This window comes from Ceratotherium simum, chromosome 9 (genome assembly GCF_057802395.1).
Source record: "Ceratotherium simum simum isolate JZ-2026a chromosome 9, ASM5780239v1, whole genome shotgun sequence".
Taxonomy (NCBI): domain Eukaryota; kingdom Metazoa; phylum Chordata; class Mammalia; order Perissodactyla; family Rhinocerotidae; genus Ceratotherium; species Ceratotherium simum.
Genome location: NC_141908.1, coordinates 3769915 through 3796232, shown reverse-complemented (window position 1 = coordinate 3796232; position 26318 = coordinate 3769915). Strand labels below are relative to the sequence as shown.

Here is a 26318-nt window from a genome sequence, read left to right as displayed (position 1 = left end):
TGAGAGACAGGACCTCTGCTCACGCTGGGATTCCAAGCCTTTCCTTTAGCAAGACTCAACGTCCATCTTTGTCTCTGTGGTTGATCTTGGCTGACTGGGGTGGGGACATGCCTCTTCTGCCCTTCTCCTGCCAGCAGTCAGGATCCTCATCTGTCATCAGGGGCCGTCAGGGAGGCGGCTTCCTTGCTCATTGTTAATCATCCTTTTTAATGATATTGCGAAGGGCCTTTCCTCAGTGATTTGCTCTTCCTCATAACCAGAGCCAGGCCTGGAACGTCGTTGTCACAGCCTGCCCGAATCCTCCAACCGGCCCACAGCGGCCCCTCCCGGGGAGCCCGGGGACCCCAGAGCAGGCCAGGCAAGGCTAGACTGTCCTTCCCGTTCTCTCTGGCCTCGTAGACCAGAGGCAGTTTCTGAAGCAGGAAGCTCTTCTTCAAGGAAGGTATTTTGCAGCTCCTCAGCAGTCCACGCCTGCAAAACCTCTTCCTCCTCCCTCCTCTTGCTGTTGGTGCTCAGGCTGCCCCCCTGGGCCCTGCTCCGTCCTCTGCTACAAGCTCTCCCCGGGCGCCCGCATCTCTTCCCTGGCCCTCGTCTCCACCTCGATGCAGCTCAGCCCCGACCTCTCTCCTGAGCTCCGGGCTCCCTGGCAAGAGCTTGAAACGCACGGGTCTTTCCCACTCAGCCGGCCCCACGGCCAGACCTGCCCACTCCTCCTCCTGCTTCTCTCTGCCTGAGACGGGCCTTCCCGCATCAGCTCCTGCGGACCCTGTTAACTCTGAAGGCTCAGCGGAGACTCCTCCTCCCACAGGAGACCAGGGTGGTAGCTCCTTTTAGTCTCCAGAACCTTGAACACACTACTGTGACAGCCCCTGGGGCAGTCCTAACAGTTCTTGTCTGCTTTCCCCCGAACTATGAGCGCATCAGGCGCAGGAACCACATTTTAAGCTTCTCTGTAATCTGGTGCCTATGTGGGAAATGGTGAGTGAGTGAATGAGTGAATGAGCTAGTGAGTGAACGTTCAGGACACTGGATCTACATAGACACAAGTGCATCCCCAGCCACACAAGTCTCCAAATGGCTAAGGAAGGTCACACACCGTCTATACTGTCTCCACTGGTGGGACAGGCTCTGGGCATGGAGCTGGCGGGGGTGGGGGTGGGGTGTTGGGTGAATATTCCTCCTGGAACATGGAGGAACAATCTACATGGGTTGTGTTCCCCAGTCACCCACTGACCCTCTGGAGGTCAGTCCTAGATAGACTGGATGGAATGAGGAAAGCAAGGGTCTCCCAAGTGTCACACACTCACTCTCACAACACACACACACCCCTACTTGTAGTCTCCATCCAGTCACATTCCCTGGTCTCATGACCCTTTCTGGAAGCCATGTGCACCGCGGAGTGCACATTCACTGGTTTGAGCTCCTAGAATCTCCCCTTTTCCTTGGAAGCCATACCCTATTTTTGTTTAGGCGTCTACCCTCCCCCACCCAGCCTGGCCCCACCTCCAGCTCTAAGCGTTGTAAGTTTGGGGCCAATCCAGAGGTCCCACGCCCAGCCACAGCAATTGGTTCAGCATTGGGGACCTGACAATTCAGGCCAATGAGACCAAGGAGATTTGCTGGGGGGCTTCTGGGAAGGAAGTTCCCTCCCCTCTGTGGAAGTCTCTTCTGCACAGTGCAGTGTGCAGACATCAAACCCAGAACCGCTGGGGACCCAGCCCAAAGAGGAAGTCGACACCCAGAAGACAGGGGAGCCAAGAGCATCACGGGGCCTGAGCCGCAGCTTGAGTGCCACCCACCCTGGACACCAGAGACACCCAGCCAAGGCTTGCTGAGCAAATGAACCTAACGTATGGTCACAATGCCCCAGCATAAACCCAGCATTTTGGGGGTGGGTGAGACTAGGGGTGTGAATTCTTTAATTCCCAGAGGCAGAGCCAAGGGTGAGCGGAACCAAGAGAAGCAATGCCAGCATGGTTACCAAATCCAACCCAGAAGGAGGAGCCAGAGGCCAGCAGGCTGGGCAGTGTCCAAGCTGCTGTGGAAGACCTCGGGAGCAGCAGGAGGGAGGGAGACCAGGGGGAGTCCCCTGAGATGGACTGGGGACTTCTAAGACACTCTGGTGACCGTGTGTTATCTATGGCCTTGGGCGTGGGGAGGGAGGGGCTGTTAGCACTGATGAGGTGTGTGCTGCCCAGCTCTGAATTCTCTCGGAGTGACACAAACCCAGTAGTGTCCCAGCTCCCACTCACCCAGCTCAGCTCCGGCCGGCTGCTTACCCACTTAGGCAGGGGCCCTGTGCCCGGGCTCCCTCCCCCCAAAGCTGTCTCCGCTCCCTCTCACCTCCCACCTCCCATGTGGAGCTCCCTGCGGGCCCCACCACTATGATACAGAGCAGGGCCTTTCCTGAGAAATTACCCCAGCTGCAAGGGCAGGACCCCCTTGAGGATCAGGGGGTGAAGCTCAAAGCGACCGTCTGATACATCTTTGAATCTCATATTATGATGAACCTAAGGCAAATGCTTTCTCCTGCAGAATCTGCTTAAATTGTTCATTCTGAAATAAAAGTGAAGACTCTCCTGTTGGCCCCAGGGCTGCATCCCCCCACATACTCCAGGGCACACAGCCCAGGTTCAGAAGCAAAGTGCAGCTGGACAGGTCTGGGGGTCAAGCCTGGCTCCCCCAGCGATTAGCTGCATGGCCCTGGGCCAGAGAATTAACCTGTCAGTCAGTGTGGAAGGAACGAATGAATGAAAAGCTAAAGCTTTCAAAGCAGGGGTAACTGGAAATGAGCTCCCCACGCTATCACTCAAAGAAATCATGGTTGGCAGAGCCAACACCATCAGCCACAGGAGAAGGGCCACAGCAGTGACAATCCTGCCACCTGAAGCAAAGCCCCCAAAAAAAACTAAGATTCTGACATTCATCCCTTTCACCTGCTTTTACCATAGCCAGATGTATGGAGAGTAAATCCCTTCCAGCTGGAATTCCAGCTGGTCCTGGGTCCATGAGCACAACTCCAGCAACTTCTGGGAGACCCAGGCCACTGCTGCATGTGCCACATGCTGCTCAGAGCAGCCACATCGCTGAGGAGCTGCAGAACCGGGGCTGTGTGCAGTGGGGGCCTTGACCTCAGAAAGGGAGGCAGGCAGCGAGACGAGGGAGAAGATGGGTGGGCCAAGCTTGCCCATCACTGCCCCCAGGCTCAGGCATTCCCCATGTGCCTGGGGCCCACCCTCAGGTTCAGAACCCAGGCCCACCACTCACCAGCACACCACCGAACCTGCTGGGGCCTCAGTTTCCTCATCTGTGGAGTCCTGGTATCTGATCCCTGAGTTCTCCCATGTATTAAATAATATCACTTAGGCAGTCACCCAGTGGATGTCTTGGCACTGAGCTGGTTCTTCAAGCCCCTTGTCTTCCCTTCCCATCACCGGCCCCCATCACCTGCATCCTAACCAACCACCAGTAAAAACACCAGGGGCCAGGGGCTGAAGCCCGTGGTCGGGGCTGGGCCCAGGCGAACCCAAAAGGAAGTGGTGGCCGAGCAGCTGGCAGAGGACTGCCAAGAATGGAGCCTGTTGCCCAGCAGCCCCCGCCTGGACAAGGACCTGGGGGGTGGAGTGTCTTGGTAGAAAGGCCACAGATAATCACAGTTCCGTTGCACTGCAGACAGAAATGGAGGGAGAAAAAATAAACGAAGACACATTTTCTGAGTGTCATCAGTTTTTGTTTCATTTTGTTTTGAACACTAAGATTTATTTTCAAACAGCACACAGACGGTCTGCGGGGCAGGGCCAGGCAAGGCTGGTGTCTGGACCCCGAGGTCTCTGGGGAGACGGGACCCCACCCACAGCAGCTGCCAGGAAAAGAGGACCCTTGCCCCGGCAGCACGGCCGAAGCTTCAGGCAAGCGTGGTGGCTCAGCGGCCCCAGGCCCCGCCCTGCGGCCGGGCACACAAGCGGCGGTGGACGCCCAGCAGGCACGGGCAGGGGCGGCCGGGAACTCAACTAGGGGACACAGCAGCTTGGTGATTCCACCGCACTTGCCGAAACCAGGCTCTTTGGAAAACAACCTAACCTTTGGGAGAACACCTCTCGGCTTAGGTCTCTCCTCTTAATTTCCCTTTGCTTTTTAAAAGTTTAAAAACAAAAACAGAAAAAACAAAAACACACATTTTTCGGGAAAAAGTGTTCTTCACACGCCCAGAGTGCTGCAGCAGCCACTGCCCTCACTGGACTCGCTCGGTGAAGTTCTCGGGGAAGACGCCCCGGCATTTCTCCAGCTCCTTGTGCTGGTTCCAGTCGCTCTCCTTCACGCCCATGAGCCAGCCTTCATCCTGAGGGGAAGCGGAGCACCCAGGTCGCACAGGGACGGGGGAAAGAGGGCATGTGAACTCTACAGAGTGTGCATCTCGCTTGGGATCTGCTGGGAGGATGTCCTCTCCTTCCGCCTGTTCGTTTCCTCTAGACTGTCACGCCTGCCTTGAAGAACGCCTCCTCCAGGCAGCACTCCCTGCTACTCCTGACACTCGAACCAGCCCACCCCAGGAGCCGTGCTGTCCATCAGCAGGTGGATTGAGCTCTGTCATTTGGTGAATCCTCCTCCCTCTGGAAAGGCAGCCTGACTGCTGCACTGGTCTGAATGTGTCTAAACAGCTTCCTCAATCCCAGGCCAAGGAGTTTCCCCCCGTCTGATGCCTACAGGGGACATATGACTGAAGAGGACATCCGCTGTCCTTCCAGACTTCTACAAACAATTCCAGAAAATTTTGGTGAGCACTGACCAGTCAAAAGCTTCTCGAGTGACCTGAAGCTGCCCCACCAAGCCCTCCAACTTGAACTTGGCCTTTGCTCTAACACTGACCCCCACAGGGATCATCTGCCTGACCCCTGACAACCTCCCAGGCCCAGACCCTGACCCCTGAGCCTGCAGTGGACATCGCTGCCCCCACAGCTGGGCTATGCCTGGGACCCATCTGGGTCTTCGTTATTTCATTCTGCATCACTACCTGCCTTGTCATAGACCCTACGTATGTCCTATCTGAGCCACTTCCTCCCACCCCAGATGACTCCCATCGTGGGCCAGGGGCCAGGATTCTGCTTCTGAAAATCCCACCCAACCCAGGGCTGGCCCACCAGGGAGATCAGTGGATTGGCTGAATCAGCACCAGAGCCAGGAAATCCTGTTACTCACACCTCCCAGCCCACTGTGGCCCCAGGAAGTACCTGGTGCCCTCAAGTCCCAGCCCAAGACCCCCCAACCCAGGCTAGCCTCCTCCCAAACCTAGCCTCAGCCACTCCAACAATTAAACCACATGGGCCTGTTGAAGGGTAAGTGGGCTCTCTGAACACCTGGTCCCAGCCAGGACTCCCATGCACTGTGGGTGTTACCTAGGCATCAGCATGGGCACTCCCACCCCACTGACACCCCACAAACGCTCACTCGACACCCACAGTGAGGCTCCTGCTGAGGGGGCGCGCCTACGTGCGTGAAGCAGCTGTCCAAACCTAGGAGGGCAGTTCTGCCTCACTCGGCGCCAGCCCCAGGCCCAGCGGAAGCCCACTCTGAGGACATTAACCACCAAGGAGAAGCTACAGCAGGAGAAGGGTCTGGAAAGCATCTGGAGTGAGAAACAGCTGGGGACACGGCTAGGAGCATTCAGGGTCCTGCCAGAGGCCACACGCTGTCCCTGTGTGGACAGGGGCAGGGCCAGCCTGGACAGGGCGGCACGCAGGGCCCACGTAAGCCCAATGTGAGCTGCAGAGCAGGCCCCTTGGCGGAGGGTTCATGGAGGGGCAGCCAGGGATCCTGTCCTTGGAGGGGACCTGGGGGACAGGGAAGGGAGAAGGGAAGAAAGAAACTTGGATGAGAGAAAGGCAGACAGCGCAGGAGGAAAGGAGGGAGGGAGAAGGAGAGCAGACAGAGCTCCAGGAAGAAAGAGAGTGAGAGACTGAGAGAGAGACAGGCAGGAGAGCCCAACAGTAGGGGACATGTGACGACAGGAGACGGGCCGAAGGAAAGGGAGAGAGACCAGAGAGGCAAGGGAAGAGAAAAAGGGATTACAGAGAAAGGGAGGAGGGACGGGGAGAGGCCGCTGGTCTCGGCTGCGGGGCTCTGCTGCCCCCTGCTGGCCGCTCCCCGCCACAGCTGGCCCAGCCTAGAACCCGGGCCTCACCTGCTCCTCGGGGTTCTGGAAGGGGATCACCAGCACCACATCACCAGCTTTGAGCTGCAGCTCGTCTGTGTCGGTGGCCGTGTAGTCATGCTGGGCCTGCACCTGCAGGGGTTGGGGAGAGCTGGACACCCTTCCCTCAAAGGCTGTGGGTCCCTCCTGCTGGCCTTATGGTGGCTCTGGGGTAATGTGTCAACATGGCGACCAGGACCCCGTGACAGCAGTGGGACCAGGGCTCAGGCGCCACCTCGCCAACTGGACAGCAGGGGTATTAGGGGCAGGCCAACTTGGGGCCAACCACATGGCTCAGGGTCCTCATCTGTGAAAGGGGTGCCCCACCCCCAGGGCACTGTGGGACAGCGGCAGTCAGAGGCTGGAGGGTCAGCTAGCCTGGGCTCACCTTGAACATGAAGCCCGGGGGCAGGTCCAAGCGCCCCGCCGTGCTGCCACCCTCCACAGTGCCGTTCACAGTTGCAGAGAAGGTCTCCACCACGACGGCAGGCAGAGAGCTCTGGGGAGGGAGCACAGGTCAGCCTGGGGGCGGTGGGCCCAAGAAGGCGGGCCATGGGGACAGGGAAGGGAGGGCCACACCAGACCAGCCTGCCTCCAGGTTCCTCAACAGGAACCACGACTGGGACCAGCACAGAGCCAGGAGCGCAGGCTAGACACAGGGCTGGGAGCCGCGGGCGGGGGGACAGACGGACAGACAGCAGGGAGGAAAAGACAGGGCCTTGGTCCCTGTCATCTTACGGAAGCTGCTTCACTTGCCGCCGTCTCCCCAGGCTCCTGGGCTCCAGCCGCAGGTTGGGTCCCACCCGCCACCTCCGTGGCCTCTGATGGCTGCAATATAAATGCCAGCATGGAGTCACAGTTCGCACACCACAACCAGGACAGGGAAAGGGGTCACAGAGGGCAGCATCCCGAGTGGCAAGAGCTGGCCGGTGCCTCTGCACAGGTCAGGGAGCCCCTGGAGGAAAGGCAGGTCCCGGGCTCGGGAAGCAGCTGGAAGAAAGTGCTAGCAGGCACAAGATCGCTGAGTGACGTGCCGCTGAGAAGCCCAGCACAGGCCTCTGGGTGCCACTTCGACCCTCCCTCACAGGCCCTGCCCTCTAAGCCCAAGACCTGGCCAAGCCTCAACTTCTTCCCACCCACCTGGCCCAGCGCGCCCCTTACGGGTTGGCAGGGGTCTGCTGAGCCAGCAGACACCCTGTGCTGGGGGAGCAGCATGCGCCCATCCCAGCCCTGGAGGCCTACTCCCGGAGGAGGGAACAGCAGTGCCGGGCACGATCGATGGTGGGGGCAAGACAAAGTGCACGCTGCAGCCACGGTCAGGCTGACCTGGGCCAACACTGAAACTCGGCCACTTCCGAGCTCAGGGAGCAATCACTCAACCTTCCTAGCCCCCGTTTCCTCATTTGTACAGGGGGAAGATGTGTAGGTTAGGGTGAAGATTAAAGGAGAAAATTCTGGAAAGTGCTTGCCATAAACCAGTAGGTGCTCTAAATGCTCCTCCCTCCCACTACGGGGGGGCTGGGGTGGGGCTGGCAGGTGGAAGAGGGGCTGATATGACCCCAGCCAACCCCAGCACGAGTGACAAGCCCAGTCCTAGGGCCTCCTGGTTCATGGCCCTGGCCTCACCCTCAGGCCCATGGTGGCCTTGTCCATCCTGTGCCCCCTCCTCTGGGCTCTTCCTCCATGCTACACCCCCAGAGACTGGGGACTGATGAGGGGCTGGCAGGTGGGCACTTACTTGGACAGGCCTTGGCTCGGCCGTCGGGCTGGGCCAGGCCACAGCAAAGGTGCCCTCGGCAGCACTGGGCTCCCTGGAAGGCAGGCTGCCAGCTGGATTCTCTGTGGGCTAGTGAGGGGCCACCAGGGAGAACAGGGCGGGAGGGAGGAGACCAGGGAGGAGAAGGTGTTGGACAGGGGCACGAAACAAGAGAAGACAGTCATGAGCCACCTAGCGTTGGCAAAGGGGAAGGTGGGGGTGCCTGCGGCAGGCAGCCTGGCCAGAGCCCAGCAGGGGCAGACGCAGACCCCTGAGGAGACGCCCACTCCCGTCTCTTCACTCCTACCACTGCCAAGGGGATGGGCAGGTGAGAAGGTGCCACCCTCGGCTCAGCACCCACTGAAGTTCCCTTGTCAGAATGGCTCTGCTCGCTCGCACCCGCCTTCTCTGGCCTCCTCCAGAGTGAAGGACTATCGTGGAACTTTCTTGTCTGAGCTCCCAGGAGCCTGGGCTGCTGCCACCTTCACACCAGCGCCCCATACTCCTGCAGGAGCTCTGTCACCAGTCACTGGGCAAGTCCCATGCCCCCCGAGCCTGTGTCCAGGCCACCAGGTGATGACGACACCTGCCAGGCAGGCCCTGCTCACATACAGGCACCTGGCCTCACCCTGCCTTTGCTGCCTCTCCTGTCATCCCTCCCTCTCTCCTTTGTCCCACCAGGCCCCCGATGCCACTGCCCGTGGGGCCTCTGCTGACAGAAAGCTCCTCCAGGGCAAGGCCCCTCCACTCCAAGGCCCTCCTGCCCCACAGGCCTCGGCCCAGCATGAGGACACTCTTTCCATCCTGGATGACAGCTGGTCACTGTCTAGGCCACTTGCAGGCCCTGATAACTGGGCCCAACCACAGAGGACCCTCTTCTCAGGCTAAACCCAGGAGCCCCTTTCCCCGGGGCCTGGCTGAGGGCATGGTGTGTCCACAGAAGGGGAAGCAGCAGAACAGCTGGAGACAAGGCAGCTGCAGCCAGCGTCCTGTGTGTGTGCGTGCACCTGAGAACCATCAAGGTGCAGGACACGCCGGGGTGGGCCCGGCACACACAGCAGAGCGGCTCCCCGCGGGGGTGGGCACAGAGCAAACACGGCTTACCTCCCAGAGGTCCCACGGAATTGGCTGAGCGCAGCAGAGGGGGAGAAGGACAGAGTCAGCACAGAGGTTAGAGACGGGGGGGTGGGCAAGCATTCCCCAGTGAGCCCCACCCCACACCCGCCCCAGGGCCCTCGAGCCCAGCAGGCATGCAGCTGGGCTCTGAGGTCTGCAGAGGCCCAGTCCTGGACACGGCTTAGGGGGCTGAGACCCCAGGCCAGGGAGCACCCAAACACGGTGCTGCCAGGAGAGGGGCAGGGTGCTGAGACGGACTGTCACCTGCCAGGCAAGTGTTCAGCTGGCCCCCTCCTCAGGGTCCTCCCACTGCTCTCTTGCCTTCCCACAGTCAGGACCAGAGGAGGCGATAAGAGCCAGGGGCCAGGGCGTGAGTGGGAGGAGAGCCTGGTGACCCCAGGACTCCCAAAGGCCTGGACCTACACAGGCCTGCATGGCCAGTGGGCAGACACAAGCCCAGGGCCTGGTGCCCTGGAGGCCGCTGGGCCGGTGGGCAGTGGTGGGCTCAGACCAACCTGACCAGAGGGCGTGGGCACCTTCATGGGGCTTGCCACAGGTGGGAGAGGGTCAAAGTCCAGGTCCAGCAGACTGGCCTGCTCCGAGAAAGGCCCCGGGGCCTCAAACTTGGCAGCAGCGGCAGAGGAGGAAGGCAGTTAGTGACAGGCAGGGACAGCCGATGCGGGTACACACAGCAGGTGCTCACGCTCATGGACATGTCCACCTCACACACAAAGGAGCACTGCCCACGCCACAGACCCTGGCACAAGCTCACACACACAAGGACGATACCTGGAGGCCACCTCAGACATCGGCCACAGCCAACCGCCCGCCCAACGCCAAGCCCCCAACTCTCGTCTGCCTCGTTCTGCAGGCTGACAGAGGCCTCCCTGGGCCCGTGCCTCTTCCCGGCTCTCTGGGCCCACAGCTCCCCCGGCCTCACCCCTCTGCAGAAGCAGCACAGGCCACAGATGTGCTGGACAAGACCACGTTTGGTCCCCCTCACCTGGAGGGCCTCCAGGACAGGCACAGGCCTCCCCTTATCACCCCATACAAACAGGTCACTCTGTGGTGACACCTACCCACCAGCCAGCTCCAGGGAGCAAGGACAGGGCTGAGGCAGCACACATTGCCTAGAGGCCCAGTCTTACACGTGGGCATCCTCAACGCCTGGGGGGCCTGTGTTCAAACTGCAGATCCTGCTCCCAGCCACCCGCAGAGATCCCCATTCAGGGGTCTGGGTGCAGCCCAGGAATGTGCACGTAGCAGGCATGGCCCCAGGAGACTGGTGGGGGGGGTGGGGCGTTCACGCTGTGAGAAGCTGGCCCCACCGTAAGCTGGGCCAGGCAATCAGGAGAAAAAAGGGTCTTTCCCAGGGCTGCCCGCAAGCAGGCCGGGGGGCAGGGTCAGCACAGTGCCCAGGGGACACGCTGCCCTACTATGAGGGGCTTGCTCAACTGCTGCCTCCATCTTGAACGTGGGGTTTCCCTGTGGAGGCCATGGAGGACTGCCCAGGTCCTAGAGGAGAGCTGGCTCGGCCCCGGGGCCTCGTCCCCCACCCTCATGCAGTGCTGGGAGGGCCGCAACCCCACAAGCCCAGGTGAGCCCAGCTTCCCGTCTCTGTCCGCCCTGATGGGCGCCCAGCACTGACAGCGAGTGCCTGCAGCCTGCCTCCACCCGAGGCCCTCCATCAAGAAGGAGCCGAGACCTGGGAGTGCAGGGAGGGGCTCCCCAGAGAGGCCTTCACAGCTGAGCTGCGCCCTGTCGGGAGAGACCCAAGACCCTCAGTCCTGAGAATGCTTGGCGCCAGCTGTCTGGCAGCTCAGGGGACAAGGCATCCACGCTGGACCAAATACAGAGGTCAGAGAGCCCAGGGCAAGCAGACCCACTTCCTGGACAGGGGGCCCCAGTCCCCAAGCCCCTGCCCCAGGCTCACCCCCAGCCCCTGACTTTCCTTTAGGTAGAGCCCTGTCTGATGAGCCTGGGGGAGGGAGGTCACTGCTCCGTCCCCATAATCGAGCCGTCTCTAAGGGACTGAGTGCTCAGGACACATGAGTGCATGGCCTCCAGGTGCCCTCCCACCTGGAGCATTTCTCTCCTCCAAGGAGCCCCACAACGCACCCCTTCTCAGAAGTTAGCCAAGTCCAGACAGCTGCCCCATCATAATCCAACGGGACAGGATCACCAGGCCAAAGGGCAGACCACGTCCTCCCTGCCCCACCTCCCAGCAGGCCAGCCTCCCCATCACGCAGGACAGGGACTGTCCTTCGGCACAGGACACAGGCTACTCACCACAGCCCAGCAGAGCAGCCCTGTTAGCACAGCATCGTGGCCGGGGACCAACCCGCCCCGGCTCCGGGCAACAGCACCCACGGTGTACACTCCCACCCCGGCCCCGGGCAACAGCACCCACGGTGTACACTCCCGCCCCGGCCCCAGGCAACAGCACCCACAGTGTACCCCCCCCCGGCCCCACGCAACAGCACCCACAGTGTACACTCCCGCCCCGGCCCCAGGCAGAGACCCGGTTCCCTGAGTGGATGGAAGAGGCAGCAGGGGAGGCATGCGATGAGCGTGGAAGGACACTCAGTGCGGGCAGTCTGGCAGCAAGTCAGGCCCACAGGTTCCTCCCCTGTTCACTGGGGACAACCCCCTCCCAGAGGGTGGCTGAAAACCCAACAAGGTCGTGTAGGTAAGTTGCTGGCACCTCCCCCTGCTCAGTGTTGACTAGCTCTTGGTCACCCCGTCTCCCTTGTGCACCCTCAAGAGCTGGAGAGCATCCCAGCAGCAAGCTGCCCTGGAGGTCTCCCCCCGCTCCAGGAGCACTGCAGCCAGCCTCCGCCACCTTCTACAGAGAGGGGCTCCCACGCCTCCGGCCCTGAGCCAGGGCTCCCCATCATCGCCCACCTAGTGCCTGTACTGAAAGTTTCTAGTTCTAACCCAAAGTCCTCCCCTGGGGGCTTGAAGCCCACTCACCCCTAGGCCCCCTTAGCAGAGACCCCTGTCCTCAGTTCCCAGCGGCCTCTCCCTCCACGCTCACCCCCTCTGGCCCTGCCCTCACCTCCAGGCCTCTAGGCTTGTGCAAAGGAGCCTGCGGAAAGCAGAGCCCAGAGACCCCATGGTGCGCTCCAACTCGGGCCCACCTGGGATGAGCCAGCCCGCACAAAAGGTGAGGCCCCACGTGGAAAGGGCCCTGGCTGTGAGGCCTAGAGACCAGGCTCAGAGCATTTAGCACACAGTGGCCCCTGAGAGCTGATCTGACAGTGTGCAGCCCGCTCCAGGGCCACCATGGTCACTTTCCCTGCTCGGCCCTGCTTCTGTCCATCTGTGACGGGCATTACATGCCTCTTAGGGCATTTACAAGCAGCAGCTCTGCTTTGCAGCCCAGCCACCACTCCACCTCCACAGGCTGCCAGCAGCTCTGGGAGCTGGTCGAGCTGCCTTGGCCAGACATTCCCGAGCCTTCCCAGCTGTGCCCCTGCCACCTGCTCTCCCTGCCTCCCACGGTGGCACTCTCCCGACACACTGAACTCTCAGAAGTCCCAAAGGCCCTCTCTCACCCCTCCTGGCCTATGCACAAGCCGCTGTCTCTGGCTAAAGCACTGTGTCTGCTCGTAGCCACCTGCTCCAAGAAGCCTTCCTGGCTTGCCCAGGTCCTCCATGTTCACTGCCCCTTTCGGCCATAGCATCAATGGAACCGCAAGGCCATTGCTGAGCTGACCGTCTCCACTAAGACCGTTCACCTGTGTGCCTGAGTCTGGCCACAGTACATGCTCAGAGATGGATGAAAGATGATGGAGGGATGGATGGATGGGTGAGCGAGACGGAGGCTCAGGGTCAATCTCTCCAGCCAGATTCCTGGCTCTTGAGGCAGAGGCCCAGAGCATGGGATGAAGAGGGAAGGCCATGCACCCCCCGAGGAAGCAAGAGGAGGGGAGAGACCTGGGCCGCGGTGGCCGCGGCTGACCTGGGAGGGGGTGGTCACGCTGATCTCAGGGACAAACGTGTCGTCAAACAGGCTGAGGATCTGTTCCTGCTTGACCTCCTTGGACGGGGTGTGTTTGGGAGGCGGAGGGACTGGTGGGCCTTTCCGGAGCTGTGGGTCGGCAGCGGGTGAGGGGGCCACATGGGGAGGCACAGTGGAGCGTGGGGCGGGGTGGGGCAGACAGACAGAGACAAAGCCATGGTTAGTCACACCCAGGCCACGGTCCCACCCAGACAACTGAGAAAGACAAACCAAGAAGAGTCACTGCTCCCCAAGACACAGAGGCCAGGACCCCACGGCCCCCTGAGGGGGAGAGTGAGGCAGGAGGTCCAGGAACACTGTGCAAAGAGAAGGAAGAAAGGGGAGGGGAGGGGAGAGGAGCGGAACAAGAGAGAAAGAGAGAAGAGAGCAGAAAAGAAGGAAAAAAGAAGGAAGTGGCCTGCCCAGGCCACCCAGGGCCGCTCCCACCACCTGGGTGAGAAGGCTGGAGAGAGAAACGGTCGCTGAGAAACAGCCCAGGCAACCAGTCTGCCCTCCAGCCCCTGCTCGCCTTCGCCCAGACCCCTCTCTCCTCCTCCCGCTGGAGGGGCCCCCCGCTCAGCCTCTGCTGTCACCTGTGGAGACCATCACCTGTGGAGGCTGGCATGGAGCCAGGAGAGGACCTGCCCACATGGGGGGGACCTCAGGCAAGTCATGCAAGCCCCCAAGCCTGGGTTCCCTCACTTGTGGGCTGGACATGACAGCACCTGCCTCAGGGTGGTCGTCAGGATTCAAGGAATGAAAACGCGGACAGCGCGGGCACAGTCAGGCCCAGAGTCAGCGCTATGCGCGTGTGGGCTCTCGTCACTGCTCCTAACGTCGTTATCCTAATCAGCTGTCGACCAGGTGATGGCCTAAAACCAACAGAGCCCCTGCCAGAAGCCAACGCTAGGGAAAGACTAAGAGGGCCGACAGGGCTGCACAGTGGACGCCGTCCTCCTCCCGCCCTTTCCAGCTCCCGGGGACGCTGCAGACACCTGGAGAAACCTGGGGGGGCACGGAGCCAGGCTTCTCCAGGAGGGGGCCGTCCAGAAGCTCAGAGCCTGTGCCCCTTGGCCACCTCACACTCTCCTCACTGAGCCCTTTCTCCTGCTGTCCCTTTAAATGTCCTGCATGCGGGCCGGCCCCGTGGCGCAGTGGTTAAGTGCACGTGCTCCACTTCAGTGGCCCGGAGTTCGCAGGTTCGGATCCCGGGCGCGCACTGACGCACTGCTTGTCAGGCCATGCTGTGGTGGCGTCCCATATAAAGTGGAGGAAGATGGGCACAGATGTTAGCCCAGGGCCAGTCTTCCTCAGCAAAAAGAGGAGGATCGGCATCGGATGTTAGCTCAGGGCTGATCTTCCTCACACACACAAAGAAAAACAACAAAAAAATAAACGTCCTGCATGGCTCCATGCAAGAGAGAAAGCAAGGAAGAGACAAAGACAGTTGTCTCTGCGGACTCGAGATGCTCTGGGCTGAGGGCCCCAGAGCCTGTGTCTCAGGAGGAAAGGAAGACGGAGACAGCCAAGTAGCCCGAAAGGCCAAGGAGAGAGGCCAGGGAGGGCACTGCGGTGGGGAAGAGGGATGCACAGTCACAGATGCCCCCACAGGAGGCCGAGGCCGCTAAAGTGACCCTGGGCCAGGCAGGCACAAGGGAGACCGAGGACCAGGCCCAGGCAGAGGACGGAGGACTGGGAAGCAAAGCAGGAGGAAGAAGGGCGGGAGGAAACAGGCCACTGGGACGTGGTGCCTACCTGAGACGGGGACTTGGGGAGGGCAGCCCCGGGTGTTGCCACGCTGGCCGGCTCGGGCTCATGGTTGACTCTAATCTCAGGGGTGGCAGCAGGGGAGCCATCTGGCGGAGGCGAAGGGCTCTTGTTCCCTTTTGCAGGGGCGTTGTCACTGTGGAGGCAAGACAGAAGAGGGAGCCCAATGGAGGGAGCTCATGGCATAGGAGAGGGAATGTGCACATACACAGGTGTGTGTGTGACTGGGTGTGTGCACGTGCAGATGCCCCAGGATCCATGTGTGAAAGTGTGTGCACATGTGTATGAGCGTGTCCACGTAGATCAGTGTGTGAAACTGCAGGTGTAGATGTGTCCACACAGATCCACTGTGAAAATGGGATGGCCACGTGTGCATGAGTGTGTGTCCTCGTGCGTCCACGTGTGAAACCACATGTATCTGTGCATGAGAATGGGTGGAAATGAAGGGAGGCGGCATGAGACCACAGCGGGGGCCTGCTTTGGAGATAGGGACAGCTCAAGGTGGAACTCTGAGCTGGAGGCCTGCGGTCCCCAGGGGAGCCGCCCCAAAGGCCTCGGTCGGGCTCCCCCGGCCTCCTGCTGAGGGGCCGAGCGCCACAGCACCAGAAAGCCAAACATCCTAGAAGCAAAGTGAGTCTCCTCCCACACGTCACGCAGCAGCCCCTGTGCCCAGGGTCGGCCCCAGCGCTCAGCTGGACCCCAAAGGCCTCCGGGCTGTCCGCCTGCCTGTCCACCCACTCACACCAGGTCAACCACAGCCCCACCCCACCCCGCAGGCCCCCACTGCCTGTCCACACCACGCTGCCACTGTCTCTGCACCTATGCTGCCACAGGCCCTTCTGTGGAAAGCATGGGAGACCACCCAGAGGCCATGGGCAGGAGGGTGACTAAAGGCCGCCTTCAGGGCAGGGGAGCGGCAGGCACGCATGAGAGGGTGAGGTCTCCAGGCCAGACTGCACAGAACTGAAAACAAGGGCAAATGTATGCATAACCCGCCACGTGGGTACAAACGGGGCAGAAAGTAAAGACCTGTATTTGCACCTGCATAAAGAAACACTAGGCCAGGTGCCGACCAAGACTCGACACTAGCCACAGGTGCTGTTCAATTTATTCTTAAAGGAAATCAAAAATTCAGCTCCTCAGTCACACCGGCCACATTGCAAGTGCTTGACAGCTACAAGAGGTGAGGGGTACTGTGGTGACAGGGCAGGTCTAGAAGGAAACAAAAGAAACCAGTGACCACGTCACCTGGGTGGGGGGGTCTACACGATGGGACAGATGTGTGAGAGACATGGCTAGTATCTTCTCCTCTTTACTGAATGTGTTTTCCGGGAATGTATTTGCTTCCTTAAAGAATACAGTCACGCGTCACTTAACGACGGAGATATGTTCAGAGACAGGCGTCGTCGTGCAAACATCACAGGGTGCACTTACACAAACCATAATGGTAGAGCCTGTAGACACCCAGGCTGTGTGGTACCAATCTTATGGGACCTGCGTCACACTCGCGGTCCACCACCGACTGAAGCGTCGTTATGCGGTGCTTGACTGCATACATAACAGTATGCACACACACGTAGTTTTTAAAAACTCCCACGGTGCTGCAGTATCTGTTTCCCTGAGCTCCCCAGGCCTCCCTGGCAACATTCCCCACCTGTCGATGCTCCCGCTCCGGCCGCAGCCCGTTGGACACGGTGGTGCAGAGAGGCCCGTGCTGACCTAAGCTCGGCTGTCCGCCCGCCGCCCCCCCCCCGTGCTGCCCAACCCGCACACCACACTGCGCAGCCGGGCCACCCTCCGCCCCCCGCCCTGCCGCAGCACGGCACACAGGAAGGCAGGTTAGGGGTTAGTGGCGCCCTCGGAGGAGCGAGGGCTAGGCGCATGCACGGGGCGGGGCCCGCGCTGGCTCCCAGGCCCCCGACGCAGCACGCACTGCAGTACCTGTTCTTCTTTCTGCGCAGCCGCGAGAACAGTTTAGTTTTCTTTCTGTGGGGACGGACGGGACGCGGAGCCCTTCATTTGGGGGAAATGCCAGACTCGTGGCTGGCCTGTTCCCTTCCCTCATCAGCAAGCCCTCTGCTGAGAGGACAGCAAACGGGCAAGGCCTCCCCCACCACCCGAGGCCACGAAGAGGGCCTGAGCCTGCCCTCAGCCGCATCCTTCCATCCGGGGACCCTGCTGGCCTGGCATGCTGTCAGGTGCCCTGGGGTGGTGCTGGCAAAACGAGCAGAAGAGGGAGCTGCTCTGAAACAGCCTGGGAGCTGCAGGAGGCTGGCCAGCAGCCGCCCTGCCTGTGGTCCAGCCCAGGAGAGCCCAGGGCTTGGAGTACCAGGAAGGAGTAGGGGTCAGGTGGCCAGTGTGGGACCCTGGGAGAGGAGGCAACCAGGCCGCACAATGGGCCACTATGGTGTAAAGGAGGCTCACGAGGCTCCACTTCCCTGCCTCTCCCCTCAGACCTGCCCCTCATCGCAGGAAGCCTGGTCCACAGTCCAGGCCCAGGACGGTCACCACTCACCACCCTCCTCATCCATCCCGGACTCCCCACCCTTCCCTCCAGGCCAGGCAGGTGCAGCGCGAGGCGGGGGGCATTTCTCCCTGCAGGGACCTGGGAACCGCCTCCTGGCCTTTATCCCTCCGCCCTACCCCCCACCGCGGTGCTCTTGCCCTCAGGGCCCCTCTCTCATCACATATTTTCAGGGGCGAAGAGGAGCAGTAACATTCACTGAATATCTTCTCAGTCCTAGGCAGTACCCCAAGTGCCCCGAGAAGCAGATCGAATCACCCCGCCTTACAGACGAGGAAAGCGGCTTCACGGGCGCTCTCCACACTGTGCAAGGCTGCACGCCGCAAAGGAGGGGGAACCCCGACTGGCTATTGCTTCCCATGAGCCACAGCCAGAGGGCAGGGCACTTCCCCTCCTCCCTCACGGCTTCCCCTCAGGAAACAGGGATCTCCTCGAAGCAGGAGGCCCCCCCAACAGGCCAGACGGAGGACAGGAACAAGGCCGGCTTTGCAGAGTGCAGAATGCTGCCTTCCAGGGCCTTGGGCTTCCCAGGAGCAGGAGAGGGAAAAGGTGGCACTACCTCTCTGCTCTGAAAGGATGGCTCACTTTCCAGAAGCCTCCACCCCTGTGAATCATTTGCTCCCCGCCCCACTACCACCAAAGCTGAGCAGGCACCCTGACTGCTCCTGCTGAACAGATGCCCTCCCCTCCTCCCCTGAGCACAGGGAGGCCAGCCAGAGAGGCCCATCCCAGGGGGACCAGGAGGACAAGCCTGGCCCGACCTTGCATGAGTCAGCGAACACCAGGCGCCCACCCCTGACCACACCTCCCCACACCCAGGCTGGAGGGCAGTGGGCGCCACATACCTGGGCTGGGCCTTCACCGTGAAGGTGTTGCTCCCGTGCTGTTTCTCCAGGCTGACCAGCACGTCGTTGAGGTTCTGGTTGAGCTGCAGAGAGGATAGCAAGCAGGTGGGGGGGGGGGGCACCAAACAGCCCCATTCTCCCCAGTAACATCCCTGCTCCTCCCCGTGCCGCAGCTCCTCCCCTGCACCCCTGCCCCTACCAGGAACAAGCTCTTCTTTCCCCATCAGTGGGAGCTGGCAACCGGCACTCCAAACCCAGAAAAACCAAGAGGAGAAACGGAGGAGGAAGTGGGCTGCACTGCTAACAATTACCGTTTCCGGGGACCATCTTTTCTTTCTACTTGTAGGTATTTCCTAAAATGCCACAGAGAGCTTGTACTGTTTTCAAATTTTTTTTTTAATTTTTTTGCTAACTAACTGTTGATCCTTATCATTAAAGTCATTTGCCAAGATGCTTTCAGGCCAGAGATTTCATCAAAAGCAGGCAAGAGATGAGGTTTATCCTATGCACATAGTGATTCTCATTACTGAGACTATTTCACTCTTTGCTTTGACCACCAGGAAGCTCAGAGCTGAATTTTCCTCCCATTTTACTTAAATGTTTCCTTCCCCAAAATACCTCCTTCTGTTTGTTTCTTAAATTTTTCTGAAGTTGCCTCAAACATCTGAAGGAAAGAAGAAAAAGTAGGAAGAAAAAGGAAAGCCTAAAACGCAGTACTGACGGTACTGACTCAGGAGAGGCCTGAGTTGGCTTTTCCTCTTCCTGCCCTGGGCCTGGAATCCACCACTATCACTTCATTCCTCTGGGCCCAAGAGACAGAATCAGACCCACCCACTGCCCAGAGGGAGGGGGCTGCCAACACTGGGTTTCTCTAACTCAGCTTTACAGTTTAACTGCCAGTTAAATTAAAATGAAAAAAACACAACAGAGGAATTTAAGCTAATCAGATCCCTTGTTATACCAGGTTCTGGTAGATAATGCAGACTTGTTTCAATGTCTTAGGAAACATGGGAAAAAATTAAAACTTGAGAAAATTCTAGCAATTTATTTATTATTTGCCTACAAATTGGGAAACCGCCACCATTTTCCGACACTGAGCTCCCTTGGCCAAGGCTGCCTGAGAACACTTTTACTATTTGAGGTGGGCTGGCTCTGCCCAGGCAAGGAGAATAGGTTTGGGAGCAGGGAGGGGGCCGGGACTAGGCCCATGGGCCCCTCTCACAGCCTCCCCAACACACCTAGCAGCTCCCAGTGGGCCCAGACTCTGTTCCTTGAGGGTAGGGGCTAGGCAGCTCCTCCCCAGGGCCCAGAGGGTCACTGGTGTGTGCCAAACCCCAGCAGGGAAGAGGGAGCTAGGCCTGCCCCCCTCCATGCCTCTGACCCTGGCCCTCGGCAGGGTGGAGCACGGCGGAGGCCCTGAGGCCCACAGGTAAGCAGGGCCTACCTTACTCATCTCCTTGTGGAAGTTCTCCTCCAGGCCCGCAATGCTCTGAAACGTGTTGACATAGAAACCTACACGGCTGTAGGGGGAGGGAAGGAGAAGGGCAAGGTGAACACACAGGTCAGGGCGGGCAGCCCAGGAGAGCCACACAGCCAATACACCTCTGCCCTCACCAGAGACACAGACCTGAGGGCATGGGGCCTGAGGACAGACACGCGTGACACAGTCATGCCGCCTGGAGAGGGAGGTCGAGGCTCAGCCCTGCCCCCTTCTGGCCCTCACCTGTTCCACAGGGACGGCAGCTCCTCCTGCAGATCCACATTCATCTCCTCAAACACCTTCTGGGCTTTGATGAGCTCCTCCTCAGCCTGCGGGGCAGGACAGTCATTCCCCTCTGCTGAGCCTCTCCCCCAGCCAGCCCAGGCCAGGCCAGGCCCACCCCCAAGACCTGTGCCACCCAACCTCCCTCCCTGGGACCAGGGCTCTGGGGAAGGCGGAGACTGAACTGGATGTGGATGCCAGGGGAAGACCTCTCAAGCAGCCCCTAGAGCCCCTGCGGCCAGGCCCGCAGGGGCTACTCCGGGAACAGGGCAGGCAGAGCAGCCATGGCAAGAGGGAGACCCCCCTATCTGGCCCAGGTGGGCCACAAGGGAGGCGAGGGGTGAACAGGGCACAACAAGAAGGCAAGAGACAAGGGGCCCAGGGGGCTGGGGCACCGGAAGGGGTCAAAGGCAGACCTAGAACCAGCCAGGTGGGGGCCCTGCCCACTCACACGTGAACCCCTCTCAGGCTAAGTGTCAGCCTGCTGCCCGGCTCTCTGGGCCTTGCTGTCTCTCCTGAGTATTCCTGAGCCCCTTTCTCAAGGTGGCTCCTATTCAGCCTCAGCCACCAGCCTGCATTTCACTTCCCTGGGAGAGGCTTTCCTTGCACCACCCCCAGCCCCCACCCCCACTCTGTGCCCTGTCCCCCCAAGAGGGAAGGGCCTGGGGAGGAGGGAGATGGGCTGCTGGGCAAGGTGCCTTTGCCCCCTCCAAAGGCCTTCATGCCTTCCCCAGCGCGGGCCCTGCGCCCTCCAGGCCTGCTCAGGCCCACCAGGCGGTGGCGCTAAGGCCCCATCACAGAGCAGAAGAATTTGGGGAGCAGCAGATGCCCCTCTCTGAAGGCGGAGGGAGGGCAAGGCAAGGGTAGTGTGAGTCACAGGCCCCGGCCAGAGAAGGGGCTAGCTCGTTCTGGAAACAGTGATGCAAGGAGGTGACTTGGATTCAGGGTCTGAGTCACAGCCCTGGAACGTGGTGGGCCGCGCCCAGCAGAAAACTTCCCACCAGAAGCCTCACGTTCTCAGGCCTTCTGGCAAAGGCAGCCAACTGGCCTGAACGCCAAACTGCCACAAAGCACACGATTTCCCCCAGCCCACCCAGCTGTCCCATCCAGTTCCAGGCACCAGGATGAGCCCAAGTCAGCCCCTACCCCACTGCGCCCCCCAGGCCAAGCTGTGGTGACTTGGGGGTGGGACTAGAGGAGAGACGGGCCACCATCGCTCCTGACTATACAATTACCTCCAGGTTGTTGGAACTTGCTAGAGTGAGCATGAGCTCCTTGCCTAACTTTTTAAAATCTAATTTAAAAATTAAAGGTAGAATAGAAAAAAAAAATGTCTCCCTAAACACGCATGTGGGCTGCTCCTGGAATGGCCCAGACCTGGCGCGCCCTCTAGGCCACAGCCAGGCCATCCCTGCCCTCCTCCTCTGAGCATCCCAGTGCCTGGGCGGGGGCTGCTAACGACGGTTTGTAGAACCCACAAGTGAGTGACTCCCACACGACCAGCCTCGCACGCCTCACACTCATACACACCTCCCTCCCACTCAACGGCAGAGTCTGGGTCAAGTCCCATGTCCCTCAGGAACCCACCTGGACCACCCCAGCTCCTGTACCCACAGAGACCACCTCTCCATGAGGATTCAGCCGCCACCCCACCACGGGGGTCCCTACTCCCCAAATGAACAATCATGACAATGACGGTAACGATGGCACAGCAGCTCATTGCTGTGTGCCAAGCTCTGTTCACACATCCCAGCGAAGCTGCAAAGAATAGGGTTCCTGGAAGTCAGGGCCTGAGTCTTTTATTCCCTTTGGGTCACATTCCTCATATTCTGGCTCTTTCAGAAGCACTCGGGGTAGCAGGGAGCGGGAGGAGAGCTATCACTGTGGGGGAGGCCTTGCAGCCCCGTGGCTCTGCTCCATGCTGACGGACATGGAGCACAGACCCAAAATGACCCACTCACCATGCAGCAGGGCACCAGGGTCCTGCAGGCAGGTTTGAGGAGACTGTGACAAGTGTGGAGAGCAGCTCAGAACTAGCCCAGGGAACACCTGGAACTGGTCAGCTCGAGAGAGCACAGCCTCACGAGGTTTCACTGTCTCCCCAAAGGCAAGTCAGCCGGCAGGGCGGCCCCGGGACCCCAAGTGCCCCAGCTCACAGCCAGCCAGCTGCCCATGGGAACTCCGAAGGCTCCCCAGCTCCCACCCAGGCATGCGCAGGGTGGGGACAGAAGGAGGATATGCTCCAATAAAAACTGAATCCAAGTGGGAAAGCCAACTCAGCTGAAAGGCCTTACATCTGCAGCCCAGCATCCAAAGATGAGGTCATAGGCCTCAGCCTCCCCTGCCACTCCCCTGGGGGGTGGGGGTGGGGGGCCTCCCAGCAGGACTCCCCACCACACCCATCCTCGGAGCCCAAGAGCAGCCACAGGCACCACCCCAGGCCCCACAGTCTCCGGGGGGCTTCTCCCACCCAACAAAAATGTTCACTGGCCTCTTGCCAAACCCGTTTCAGAAAAATTATGCAGAAACCCTGCCTCTGGGTTAGTGAGCCCATTCCCCCTCAGCCAGAAGTCCTGAACTCTACAGGCAGGACAGGCCACTCCAGCCCCTCACGCCTCCACCTCCTGCGCAGAGGAGGATGCGGGCCCCCTGAAGACTCCCTAGGTCGTCTCCCCCAGACCCTCCAGGGTCACCCTGACTGCAGTGTGAGACTGTCAGCAGCTCAGTGCCTCCAAAGTCAGCCCACAGCTTTGGCCTAAAAGAAATCAGGCAGCAGGTCAGGTAAGAAATTAGGCCACGAGCCCATGCTGAGCCCAGAGCTCTCCACATCACAGGCATTTAACATATGTGGGTTGAAGATGATGACATCAGAAGGTGGTCCAGAGAAAACGGAGCAGCTGCCCAGGGGAAACCCAACCTCCTGGGTCAGGCCTCTGTCACCTGCCCCACCTTGGAATCACGAAGGGGTGCTGGAGTCACGTCAGTTTCACCGGCGAGAAAACCACAAGGCCATCTCTCCCAGCGCTGCATCCAGCAGTCCCTGGCCACACTGTGCTCACCCAGGACCTGGCCCATTCTGAGGGCAGGTGGCTGAGAAGAGTGAAGTATTGCCAGGGTAGCAGGATCACTCAGGAATTTTGTACAAAGAGCCTCCTCCAGGAAGCCCTCCAGGACCACTGTGGTATGAACTGTCTGCCCTCCAAGAAACTCCCAAAGAGCCAACCCTCTAGGCCCCAGGTCTCAGCATCCCCGCCAGATTGATAAGCCCTCCCAGTGTCCCCTCCAGGGGACCACAGGTCCCAGGTGTCCCCAAGAGTCTGGCCAGCTGTGGCATGACGACCTACATGGAGCCCCAGGCCAGGGAGCTAGGATGATGACCCAGGGCCTGAGTCAGGTGAGACCCCACTCAGCCACTGGGCTGCTCTGGGAGCCCGGGCAGGAGATTGTGCCTCTGTGGGCCAGTTTGTCTCCTCAGTAAATTCAGGATAACCTCCCAGTTCTTATGAGGCTTGAAGGACAATGCATGCCAGGTCGGGAGCCCTAGTGACATCACGCCCCTCCCGGCAGGAGCCCTCACAGAGGACAAACGGCTCCGAGGCTTTCCTGGGTTCCTGGAGGCTAGGATTTCAGAGAGTCACAGGACGACCAGAGACCCGGGTGCTGAGCAACAGACCTGGGCCCATCCTAGGTCCACCAGTGCCCCAGCCCCTCTCTGCCTCGTACATTTGACCTCAGGTCTCCCAGCAGAGGCACCTGAAACAGCTCTGCCTCCCAACCCAGGAAAGGGGCTGAGCCCTCCCCCACCCAGGCACAGGGCAGCTGGGCAGACAGGCGCCCAGCGCCAAGGACAGGACAACCGACCAGAAGGCGCCAGCACGTGCAAGGTTAGAAGCCAGTGTCACCTGATTTCGGAGCAGGTTAGTTTGAGCTACGAGATGAGCCTGCAGTTTGCCTTGGCACCACTGGGGGGCGGCTTTCTCAAGCAGCGAGACAGGCTGGGGGTGGGGAGGGGAGGTCAAGGTGAAGGAGAGAGGAGAAACAGGACGGAGAGGGGAGAGAGAAACAGAGGCACAGATATTAAACACCAAGTCCAAACATCCCCAACGCAGTGACAGACAGGCTGGCCACCCCTCCAGGGGCCAGCCCCCACAGCAGGGGAAAACCCCCTGAAGCCAAAAGAATGAAGGGAAGCCCCAAGTGGGGGCAGAGATGGGGGTAAACTCCAGCTACAAAGCAAAATGTGAGAATCGTTAGCAGGGGCAGAGGGACTCAGCAAGCGTGGTCCTGCTCCAGCGTAGGGGACCCACCCTCGGTCCCCGGCCATGTGGAAAGTGTGGCCAGCCCAAGCCCTGTGCCCCCGGCTTGTTCCAGCTGAGACAGGGTCACATCGGATCCCGTGACAGAATTCCACTCAGAGCACGCCAGGCTGGGCGGGGCCATTCCAGTGAAGCCAAGCCAGGCCTGCTCTCATTCTGGAAAGTGGCCTCAGAACGGGCCAGAGGAGCCAGGGGCCAGGGCAGGCACCACAGGATGGGCCGGAAGTGGGCCCTCACCAGGCATCCTTTCACTCCTCCGCCCTGGGCCCAGCACCACCGCCTCCCCAGCCCTGTGACCTGGGACTAGTCACAGCTGTAAAGCCATCTGTAAGGGGGTTGATTCCTGCCGGCCAGGGGAGCAGTGAGAACCAGGGTGCATAGGCGCAGTGAGTGCAGCACAGAGGAAGGCTCCTCCCGGGGTCCCTGCCGCATCTCCCTGAAGACTCTCCCGAAGCCGCCCACAAGACCTTACCTTGGCAATTTTCACTTCATCCTTCTTTTTGGCGGTTTGGAGGGACTCGAAATGGTGCCGGGCACTGTCGTAGTCCACCAGCTTCCGCCCTCGCTTGGCGATGCGTGACTGGGGGACAGACGGAGGAGGAGGGGCTGAACAGGGCCTGGCAACCACGCTGAGATGCTGACTCAGGCTGGGCCCAGAGAAACTGGGGTGTGGGCACAGGGACCTGGATGCAGCAGGAGGGCCCAGGACAGTAGACCCCAGGCTCAACGAGTCCACCTAGTGCATGCTTGAGACACGGCTGCCTGAACACTTCCGGTGGCAAAGAGCTCACCCCTTCAAGGTAGTCCATGTCCTCTGTGGTCCTTTCCTATACAGAGGTCAAACCGTCTCCTTGCAATATTAACCCATGTGTCAGTACCCGCCAGCCAATACTGCAGGGGATGAGCCTCTTTCCTGGCCTGGCCCTCAGCTCCTTAAAGACATCTCGTGGGCCACCACTGTCAGCCTCCCTTCTTCCAATAAAGCACCTTTGGGAGCCTGAGGCATCTGCACTGGGGGGCTGAGTGGGCCAGCATGGAGCATGACCCCCTCTCCCGGGGATCAGGTCCTGTACGACAGTCACCACCTGGGCTCGACACCTCTGCTTCCACGGCCGAAGCACCCAGGGTCCCATTCACCTCAGTGGAGACCCTGGCACGGTGACAAAATCTTAACACGTACCTGAGCCCAGCAGAGGCAGCTGGCTTTTTCAACATACACAATCATACAAATACACCCAGATAAGAGGTGACACACACAACTATACACACATTCCCTTCCAAGCACACACAGCCTAACACAGGTCACCTTTAGGCACACACGCCCAGGCCTTATATCCCCTTAATACACCTTATACAATCCTATGGTCTCTCCATAGTGACACAGCCACACACACATACACACACCATGGGGTCTCCTTCCGTAGCCCAGGGACCTGAAAGTACAGGGCTCCTAGCTCCGAGAGGCCCAGGTCTGGGGAGTCAGGGAGTGAGGGGCTGCCTCAGAGGAGCAGCCCTGGAGAGAGAAACTGCCAGGCGAGGGGATGCTGCCTTCAGGGCAGAGTCACCGCAGTGCTGAGCCAGCCCTGGGCTGCACCCCCACCACTTCCTCTCTCCCTCTGCAGTTCCTTCCCCAGGCTGCTGATCAGAGCCGGGCAGACCTACAAAGAGCGCCTCTCACCTTGATGTCAGGGAACTGGCCCAGGTACGTGTCCATGGTGAGCAGCGCCTGGTCCACCAGCTTCTGGTGGAAATCCATCCAGAGCAGGTCATTGTTCTAAAGGAGGAAGAGCACGTGAGCGTACCACCAGGGGGCTGGGCCACCCCCAGCCCTCAGCTATCGCCTCCCAAGCCCTGGGGGTCAGCCCAAGCCCCATCATTTCACAGCTCAGTGGCTTCTCAGAACCTCGGTTTCCTCATCTGTAAAATGGGGGGTAACAACTCTTGTCCTATGGCCTCTCACAGGGTGACAGTGAGGATCAGATCAGCCCAAGGCTGGTGGGGTCAGGGAGGGAGGCTGACCGAGTCATGAGACACGACACAGA

At 60.1% G+C, this 26318-nt stretch overlaps 1 protein-coding gene across 13 annotated transcripts in view; it reads right to left on the bottom strand.

Annotated features, from left to right (window-relative positions):
• Nucleotides 1–3691: 3691 nt before the first annotated feature.
• The window catches only part of BIN1 (bridging integrator 1), a 58195-nt gene continuing 35568 nt past the window's right edge, over nt 3692–26318 (bottom strand). For 3 of the 13 annotated variants that reach the window (XM_087435022.1, XM_087435023.1, XM_087435024.1), the window contains exons 5-17: nt 25955–26050; nt 24749–24856; nt 23863–23955; nt 19922–20007; nt 19643–19718; nt 18199–18281; nt 14818–14965; nt 13024–13152; nt 7926–8033; nt 6926–7015; nt 6576–6686; nt 6179–6280; nt 3692–4339 (exon numbers count right to left, since the gene is read on the bottom strand). In XM_087435022.1, the coding sequence (XP_087291148.1) occupies nt 4232–4339; nt 6179–6280; nt 6576–6686; nt 6926–7015; nt 7926–8033; nt 13024–13152; nt 14818–14965; nt 18199–18281; nt 19643–19718; nt 19922–20007; nt 23863–23955; nt 24749–24856; nt 25955–26050 (1338 nt within the window). In that variant the 3' untranslated portion in view covers nt 3692–4231. Of the gene's footprint in view, nt 4340–6178; nt 6281–6575; nt 6687–6925; nt 7016–7925; nt 8034–9047; nt 9072–9574; nt 9683–13023; nt 13153–14817; nt 14966–18198; nt 18282–19642; nt 19719–19921; nt 20008–23862; nt 23956–24748; nt 24857–25954; nt 26051–26318 lie in introns of all 13 variants that reach the window. The other 10 variants (XM_004423919.3, XM_087435026.1, XM_004423917.3 and 7 more) reach the window with 9 other exon arrangements.